This window comes from Glossina fuscipes, unplaced genomic scaffold, assembly GCF_014805625.2.
Source record: "Glossina fuscipes isolate IAEA_lab_2018 unplaced genomic scaffold, Yale_Gfus_2 287, whole genome shotgun sequence".
NCBI lineage: Eukaryota > Metazoa > Arthropoda > Insecta > Diptera > Glossinidae > Glossina > Glossina fuscipes.
The window spans coordinates 2046561-2056586 of NW_023998630.1; the positions used below are offsets into that span (position 1 = coordinate 2046561).

At 31.6% G+C, this 10026-nt stretch overlaps 1 protein-coding gene across 1 annotated transcript; it reads left to right on the forward strand.

Annotated features, from left to right (window-relative positions):
- Positions 1–1784: 1784 nt before the first annotated feature.
- On the forward strand, positions 1785–5058 carry LOC119642920 (coiled-coil domain-containing protein 43). The gene is made up of 3 exons (XM_038042230.1): positions 1785–2079; positions 2175–2393; positions 4665–5058. Exons 1-3 carry the CDS (start codon positions 1918–1920, stop codon positions 4938–4940), a joined length of 657 nt encoding a protein of 218 aa, XP_037898158.1. The 5' UTR covers positions 1785–1917; the 3' UTR covers positions 4941–5058.
- The last annotated feature ends 4968 nt before the right edge of the window (positions 5059–10026 follow it).

Consider the following 10026-nt stretch of genomic DNA (forward strand, 5'->3'; position numbering starts at 1 on the left):
ATAAAAGTTACGGGCAGGAGGCATCGTTTTTTGAAACTTCGCCAGGTAATCAATCGGAAATGTACTTCCGTGGGTTAACCATTCAGCAGTTAATGTCAGAAGATTGTCGCTCCGATAACAAAGAGCAAAAAATTATCCTTATCTGCCCAATTTGAATCAATCTAGGTTTGATAGAAAGAGAAACACACAACAGAGATGTTTTCAAGTATTGGCTGTTTTCGTCAACATTCGAAGATGCTTATACATAAAATAACAGGAATACATTATTTAAAGCTTATATAATCCCCGTCGAATACAATTACATTTGTAAAAACCATTAAGCGCTTGCTTTTTACAGATATGTTGACTTTGAGAAAATTTAAACCGAGAAAATGTAAGCCGACTCTGAACTTTATGCTAGCCTAGGGTTAACATGCATTATAAGATAATATTTAAGACACATTTGTTGACGTTCCAATAATAAGAATAAATGTGGCATGCCTTATCTGCAGAAGGGGCGAATAAGAATTAATTATAATTGGATTTTTCTAAAATCAGTTGTCAGAGCTTCATATGTTTTTACAAGAGCATACTGCGGTAAGTATTTGAAGTTTGCATACTTCTTTCTTTGTTTTTGCCTGTGGGTATTCATATTGAGTATAACAAAGTCTTTTTATATAAATAATATATAAATTCGCTTCTCAGCCGTTTGTACATGCGATCATGCAGTTAAAGAGAGAAAGCTGAAAAAGTCTTAAATAATGTCCAGCTAATTAAATTGCCGATACGAATACTCAGCTTTTTTTTGGCTACATATTAAAATATCAAATTCTGACTGCAGATTTCGATTTTAAATTAAGTTGAATTTGGCTTGTTACACTTAGAGAATATCTCCATCGCAACTGAAAAGTCAAATATAAATTTTTATTTGCAAAAGAAGAAATCAAAACAAAGAGTTTAATAAACGCTACGCTTCTCACACTCTCTCTTTACTTATCGTCTCTCCCACAACTGCACACACTTTAGGAAACCAAACACATAAACATTTATGAACTTGCATTCCTTCACCGGAAAAAAATTATTTTTCAGGTTTCTGTAAAAAAATTTCAAACTTACCTTCCAAAGTTAAGAAAATTTATGGAATTTTAAGAGCTTTGAAGAGTTCTTTAACAATGTTTCTGATATTTAATCAATTTATTTTGTTGTTCTGTTTTCCAGGTACTTTTTTCCTATTTGATCTGTCACAACAAAGTAAAATTATTTAACACTTCTTTTGCTTTTATAAAAATATACATATACATATAAGATAAATATATATGATCAACACACAGAATCTTTAACAATTATATATCGATATTCTGGTTTAAATTTAACGAATCTAAAGTAAATTTTGTGATTAATATTTTATTGCACTGTTTCGTTCTTTCTCCAATTAAAACACATAAGACAAAATTCTTCTTTTTCTTGGCTATCAAGAATAAAAAAACACAATTTGTTGCTATTATTCTTGTTGTTCCTTTATAAAAATTATCTTGAGAGCAGGGCTGTTTGCAGTGCATTTAATAAATCAGAGTTGCTTGTCTTCAAAATTTTTCATATTATATAGAATGTTATTAACCCACTAATCATAACGCGAAATACAATATTAAAGCATATGATAAACCATTTTGTGGTTTTTTGGTAATTTACTATACATTTCAAATGACTTTAACACTTTTACAACAATTATAAATATATTATTATTAATAACACCCAGTATCGTAAGTTCAACTATTTTCACCACAAATTAACATTTCTCTCTTTCTCTCTAATTTGATTAGTGCTATTAAATCCCATTTGTCCCATTTGTTGTTCTTATACCAAAATCGTTCAAAAATTTATAAATTTTGTGGAACACATAAATAAAATTTATGAAAAAAACTGGTTAAACAAATAGCTATGAGCACCACCGTCACTTTTAAGGCATGGCTGAACAAAAAACTGCGTGAATTAAATACAGACGAAACGGTGTTTGGTTCCTATATTTTGGGAATCCTTGAAGGCGGTGAAAATGATGAAGAGAAAAAAGAAGCCTTGGATGGTATACTTGGGGAGATCTTAGTAAGTTACCGTTTTTCCGCTCTTTTAAGAAATTTCCTTATTATTAAGGAGGGATCCTTATTTCCACTTTTTTAAATATATATTTTTTTTATTAGAATGATAACATCGACGAGGTTATACAATCCATAATTGATAAATGGCAAGAATATCAACCGAACGTAAATGAAAGTAATAATTGTGATAAAGGGCTTGATGTGGAGAACAAATTAACTAAATTATTAGAAGCACATAATATACAAACCACAGTTAAGGAACGTACATACACAGAGGAAGAACGACGCATTCGTGAGCAGATATTGGCTCAGTATTCGCAGGTTGGTAAAAATAAATATAAATAAGACAGGGTAGAGATGGGAAAAAAGGGGATACACTTTATTTTCACCGTGGCGGGGTATAATGACGTACTTTTATGTTTTTTATTTCGCAAACTTGAATTAATTTAAGCTGTTTTCCGATTGGATAGCATGTTGTAGTTACATTTTTATCGTCCGCTGCGACAATTATATGAGTAAAATAATGAAGCATATATTTTTCATTGTTGCTCACAACCCTCTTTTACTTCCCGATTCTTATCCCGTCAAACGTAGTGTGATGTGAATTCGCAGAAGACAATTGGAGTGACGATTTTTGATATTAAACATCAGTTCGGGAATACGCTTCGAAAGCGTTTAAGGTTTTTGTCAGCGTATACAAGACTGCGAGGTGTTTCGCTGTAGCAAGATTTGTTTTTTCTGAGTAGGGGGATTGTAAATAATTCCTAAAACACCTCTAGGAGGGACTTCAACCAACTGTCGGGCTAAAGTTAGTCGTAATGATTGGTTTTTGCCTCGATGGGTTTTAACGTAGTTCGATAACGATTGGCGGCCTCTTGCAAGTTTCCTTCTTTTATAAGAAGAATAGAAGCTAGTTGCAAGGCAGTTTCTAATATTGTATCCATGCGTCTGTCTAATTCGAAAGGAGTAGTCGGAGCACTAGAGCTAATACTCAAATCCCAATGCTTAAAGCAATCCCAAATGCTTAAAACTAGTAATCTAGCAATAGATAAGAGAATGCTCTTACTTTAGTTTTGTGTAAATGTTTCACAACCTTCTTTTTCTAATTTTTAACCTTTCTTATTTTTATTTTAATTTTTTTTCGCAATAGTTCTCTTCGTACACCTTCTTTGTGCACTTGTAAAATGGCTTCGATTTTTTGCTAAAGGCCGTTAGTTGGATTTTCCCTTTACATGATTTGAAACAAAGTACCATATGTTGGGAATGGAAAGAGCACAGAGCTAGTTTCAACAAATTGCAGCGCTTCCATTCTGTTAAAGTGTGAGAGAACGAGATCATTATTCAGCTAAAATTAAAAGTCGTCATTATTCTGTTAAGTGTGACAAATCAATGTCTTTAATCTGTTATGAGAAATCGAGGCTATTATTCTGATAAAATGAGAAATGGAGTTCATTATTCTTATATTCAGGTTTATCAATTGAATTTTTTCAGATGAACAAACTTATATCCCCAAAAAATTTAACTTGGCTGTCTTGCTTATTCTGGGGAAATTTTAATTCGCTAAAATTGATTGGAACTTGTCTCAGTACTCCTCATTATATTAGACAATTATCTGCAGTTGACGGATGTCTTTCTTCAAAAAATTTCCAGATAGCTATCTATTTAGGGGTTATATGATAAAATACTAAATCTAAAGAAAAAAATGAATTGAAATTATTGACGTCTGCAATGGATTAAAAGTTGAAGACAATATAAATTTAAATAGCGTTACTATAAAACTAAAAATTGGCAGTTACCGGCGTACTCCTAAAACTCCAGCCTTTGTGACTTTAATAGACTTCATTGATCGGTCAGACATATGAAGATTTTTATTATAGATCTTATAAGTTTCACGGGGTGTATTACGAAGTTACTAGTTTGTACGCTATTGTGGTAAATAAGTGCTTTAACTTGCTTCGTAAACCTTCCACGCTTATTAAATGAAATTGTCTTAAGCAAAAAGGGAGAGAAGTTACGTCTTTTATTAATTTTTTACACACGTGCGACCTTATATCTTTTTGCAAAGCCAAAACATCTTGGACATTGGTATTACGTTCTATACCATTTACAGATGAATTACCGCTGCCCCCACTTATATGTTTCTCAGACTCCTCGTCTGAATGAACGGCGTTATAATCGTCATCGCTAACCTCAGTCTAGTCTTACGTCTTTTTTCCAATGTAGACAGATCGATGAAACTGACGTGTGTAGCTTGTTGTCCAGATGACCGAGAAATATTGTCGCCGTGTCCATTGAGTCGCCAGAGTAGGGGTCGCAGAAAACAAAATAATGCAATTTTAAAATATTAATATTCAGGTAGAGGTTCACTTAAGATATTTTCTAAGTGCTTTGATAATTTACAATTTTCTTGATTCTATCAAAAGAAAAGTAGAAACAGAGACGGAAAATGTCGATTTTTATATCTCGGAAATTCTGTTTTATAAGCGATATATGTGAAAAGGGTTTTAGTGAAAATAATCAATCAAGCGAAAAAAACGGTTTAAATTTGTGCCTAATTTAATATTCATACGTCAACTTTTATGCTCTTTCTAGACTGAGGTTAGCGATGACGATTATAACGCCGTTCATTCAGACGAGGAGTCTGAGAAACATATAAGTGGGGGCAGCGGTAATTCATCTGTAAATGGTATAGAACGTAATACCAATGTCCAAGATGTTTTGGCTTTGCAAAAAGAACGACGCGAGCTGGCACGTTCCGAAGCGGCTGCCAAAAAGCAAAAAGATAAAGAAGACCGTGAACGTCAAAAGCAGTTACGTGAAGAAAAAAAGGAGAAGCGTAAAACTGTTAAAGGTGAACGTAGAAGATAGCTGAGCTTCCCAGAAGTCTAGAGACATATATTCGAATTGTAAGAATTTCAAAGATATAAAAGAAAAATTGTAAAATAAAGTCAACCGAAAAAGAATATCAGTACACCATAACGAGAATTATAGTAAATCTATTTAGTTTTTTTTTTATTACACCCACTACCATAAGATGGAAGTATACTCATTTTGCTTTTCTCACAGCGCTAGTAACATTTAAAAAGAAGCTTTAGACACGCTATAAAGCATATATATTCTTGATCAGCGTGAAATTCTGAGTTGATTTAGCCATGTTTGTCCGCTTGTTTGCCAGCGTGGTGTGCCTTGTTGGCAATCTCCTGGTCGCAAAAATTGGGATATCAGCTTCAAATTTGGTAAAAAAAATCGGAAGTTTTTGCACGCAAGTTGTTATTGAAAATGGGCCAAATTTGTCAAAGCAGAAGCACGTAGTGCAGCCTGAGCTGAACGCAACTCCGTTTTTTCTTGATTTTTGTTCGCTGGTCGAAAATTATTAAAGTTGGAAGGCTCAAATTTTCCACATCTACTTTTCGAAACAGTCCGCTCGTTACGTGTAGAAATCAGCTATGCCCATACAAAGTTACGAGTAATTAAATTATTTTTTTCCACTTTTTTGATCTTTTATGCTTGTTTATCATAAAGCAAGTAAGACAGTGTTTAAAAACATGTTGTATATTCCTCAAGTAAAGTTATATGACCTGCCTGAGAGTGGTTTAATTTTAAATTAAATTAAATATGGTAGATTTTAAAGTAAATATGGTAGACACCGCGATTAAGTTTTTCGTAATAACACCGGCAATATGTTTGTCAAATGAAAGAACTTGAAGAGTAGAATGCGAAAAGCATAATGTCGGGTATGTGAAATTCGACACCTGCCGAGTATAACTTTCTCAGTTGTTTTTTGCTTAGTTCATATATATTTTTATACCATAGTCGAATTGGAACTAGAATTTGTATCACTTGCAGAGACTTATTTATATGCTAATAGGAGAATTAGGTTTAATAAGTCAAGATGAACAAATTGAACAAATTTCTTCAATTTAGAGCTCTTTTTATTTGAAATATGATTAAATTTTCTCAATTTGTCACTCGATTCAAATTTTCCATCAACTTCTATGTGCGTTTCTAAAATGAATTTGAATTTACCTTATTTTACCCTTCACAGGGTTTATACAAAGTACCATATGTTCAGAATAGAGAGAGCACAAGATTGTTTTTAATCAATATGATACTTGTGATGTTAATGTGAAATGAATGAAAATAAAAAAAGCTATGCATCTTTCTATGAAAGTAAACAAATAAATATTTTTCGAATATCAATTCAAATGCATTGAAAAAGTCTGTTTGTTAAAAAACACTCATTATTATGAGATATGTGTTACCCCTTCTCAAGCTTTTAGACAGAAAGTTATTTTTTTAAAATGAGCTGTTATTTCTTTTAAACAAAAGCTGCACATCTTTCTATGAATTTTTACAAAATATACAAACTTTTCGACGAAAATGAACAAAATACATAAACCTTTCTATGAAAATGAACAAAAGCTTCAACTTAAGAGATCTTACTTAAAGGACAAAGTTTTACGTGCAACTTTACTTGGTGTTTGCGACGCTTTTAGAGACAACATGCGATCGTCCATTGCTGAAATATTATATAGAGAACTCTTAAACTTAAACTTTTGATTTCATCAAAACTTATTTGGTGGCAAAATACGCATAAAGTTCTACCTCCCGCTGATGGAAAGGTTGTGATTGCAAAAATTGGGAGGGGCAGCAGAGACTTAACATTTGTGCTCTGATTTCCTTGCTTGATTTCACATTTGAGAATGGTCGTAATGTGACCACAAAAGACTTTTTTTTTTAATTTCAAATTCGGATATTTTAACATTTTCCCAAAGCATTTTTTTTTGTTTAATAACTAAATACGTGTCTAATAGTTTCAGCGGATATCATTATATTATATGGTTACCTCTCCTTCCGTTAAAAATTTTTTGAAAAAATCGCTATTCTCTCGTTTTTCTATTCAAGGCAGGCTAACAGTTTTACAATTTTCTTGATTCTATCAAAAGAAAAGTAGAAACAGAGATGTAAAATGTCATTTTTTATCTCTCGGAAATTCTGTTTTATAAGCGATATATGTGAAAAGGGTTTTGATGAAAATAACCTATCAAGCGAAAAAAACGGTTTAAATTTGGGCCCAATGTAATATTCATACGTCAACTTTTATGCTCTTTCTAGACTGAGGTTAGCGATGACGATTATAACGCCGTTCATTCCTACAACGAGCCTGAGAAACAAGGTTTATAAACTATAGTACCTTTAAAAAAAACTTGATCTCTGTCTTATTTTGTCATTGCTCGCAAGTCAGCAACAGATTGATAGGCGCGGCTATTAAAATTATTATTAATAGTTATTTGGTTTCTACTCACTGCTAAAATCAATTTATTTATTCCACTTATTTATTTGTTCCACTTATTCAAGAAACTCAACTAAAAATTTTGACAGTCGAGTTTAATTGACTCTTAAAGTATAGCTTTAAATATAAAACTTTATTGTTTATAATTAATGGAACATATCTTTTACTTCGTACAATTATCTAGGTCAGAGTCCTCCGCACGTTGGCTGAGAAAAATTCTGTTTTATGAATTGTAATGAAAACCGCATCAAAACGGGTAAAATTAAATATGCCTGCCACCTAATCGTTGAAGTGTTGGACAAGCGCGGCAGCCAAAAGCAGAAGGTTTGTTTTAAAAAAAAAAGGAAATAAAAAGATAAGGATACTTATAAGATGCTTCTTCTTTTGCAGCCTGACGAAGACTTAGTAGGTGCTACTGCTGAAGAATAAATAAGTTAAAAAAATTCATAAAACTAACCTGAAAATCGGGCGCAGCAGCTAAAAAATCTACATATATGTCAGGATTTTTGAAAATTCTTTTTTTCTTCTATTTTCTCCCATTCTTTTACTTATCCTATAGGCATAACTTATCTATTTTGCAATATTGTTACTGGCAAAGTCCCAATTCGAAAATTGTCGTTGAGGTTGAACCAGCGATATAGTAAATTTATTTAACCCCAGATAATTGATATAAAAAAATCCTCAACATTATTTGGAAAAAAAGACCCCTTTCGTACAAATAGATAACGCTTTCATTATTTATATAACAATTCTGCACAGCAAAAAGAGACGAATGATGAATTTGCCGCAATTTTTAATGCTTACCGTATTGGGTTCGACAACAATTCTCTATTTAATAGTGAAAGCAGCTTTCAGTTATGGGAAATATGGTGGTATACTGCATTCTAAACACAATAAACAATACTTGGTGTCATATGAAAGGTGTTAGAAGTAAGCCGCATATAGCTGATGTTTTGCGACGTTTCTACACCCTCTATAGTGGACAACCACCATTTACCGGTTTTTTCGCTTGCCTGAAACCGATAGTATTAATGTTGGATCTTGTTGCTATTCGTCAAATTTGGGTAGTAAATGCTGATCATTTACAAGATCGCGGTTTATACAATAATGTAAGCACCGATCCATTAACACAAAATCTTATTCAATTAGATGGTACGGCATGGAAAGAATTACACGGTTAAACTAAGCGTTTATGGTTAACAGATGTAAGTTGTGGTCTTAGTATTTTTGAAGTTATACTCAATTGAATTAAAAGTTATTTGAAAAAGTTACAAAACTGTCAATGTTTCCTTGCTTTTCATAGATATTTCTATGGACGCTACTGATCGGTTTAATGAGATACGTTAAACTGAGCATAACAACTATAATGCATTCTCAAGGCGGTAAATCATTAGTTTGCACTGGCTGTGTCGTACAAGTGGGATCGTCAGTTTGCTATTCATATTCGTTCTCATAAATTTCACGGGGAGTTTTAAAGCCGCTTACAATGACAAGAAATCATCAATCAATATTTGCTTTTATTATAAGCTTTTATTAAACTTTTTCCAAATCACTAATCAATATTCGCTTTTATTATAAGATTTTATTATGCTTTTCTCCAATTTTGAAGGGTATAGAAGAAACCTTCGATACCCATAGTGACATCCTTACTACGTCTGTGTATATGTATATATATCTATCAAACTCTTTCCGAGTTCCCCTAGATACGAAATTATAAAGTTTGCAATTGTTATGTTGATCATTGTGATCGTAGTGGTAGTGTAGAGTTTTAACAAAATATACTATAAAATAACTTATATAAAAACAAAATATAAGCATATATAAGAAGCAAAAATTTATCAAACGACGAATACATGTTCAAATGTAAAATTCACAAGCAAATAAGTCAACAATAAATAAAATAAAGCATAACTTAAGCATTTCAAGAAAACCATGTGCTATTAGGTAAGGAAAATAAATATAATAATTGTGTAATTAAGAGTTTAAAAAGAAAAAACCGCAATTTTTTTAACAAAGCCGAATATATTTAAAATATGTTAAGAAAACAAAAACAAAAAAACTAAAAAATTGTAAATAAAAACGTTTTTTTAAATTATACTGAAAGGAAATGATTACAAAAGTAAAAACAAAAAAAAAACAAAAGAAAATTTTGTAAAAAATAATTTTAAAAAATATTACATATTACATATATACACGGTGCATACATATAGCTAAAAAGGTCGAAACTTGAAAATGGAACCTTCTTATCGACATCAATCAGCCCCCTAATTAGTTGTCAGCAAAACGTTGAAAAGAGTCACAATAAGAGAGACATTCAGAAGAAAATGTATTTTCTTTCTTGCTTCGAGATTTTTTATATTTATATGTGCAATTTGATAAGTAAGTAAAAAAAAAAAAATAGAAAGTTAGGGATTTGCTTTAAAAATTCAAACGCTTTTATTATTTATATTTTATTATATATATAAAATATGTTTACATGTCATATATAGTTCTGCTATTCTGCTTTTATCCTCAAAGGTTGTATTATAACAGCTTTCAAAAATTATATTAAACGTAACTGGGCTGCCCGTGAAGTAGGTTTTAATCATTTGGATGGGGTTTATAATTTTAATTTAAAACCATTTGTTCCTTGTTAGGATTCTGACGGTCCAGATAAGATTT

Bases quoted from the DNA above. Each gene is read 5' to 3' on its own strand.
- LOC119642920 (XM_038042230.1), top strand. From the start codon at position 1,918: ATGAGCACCACCGTCACTTTTAAGGCATGGCTGAACAAAAAACTGCGT. The intron at 2,080-2,174 runs GTAAGTTACCGT...TTTTTTTATTAG, and splicing joins GTATACTTGGGGAGATCTTA to AATGATAACATCGACGAGGT. The intron at 2,394-4,664 runs GTTGGTAAAAAT...TGCTCTTTCTAG, and splicing joins TATTGGCTCAGTATTCGCAG to ACTGAGGTTAGCGATGACGA.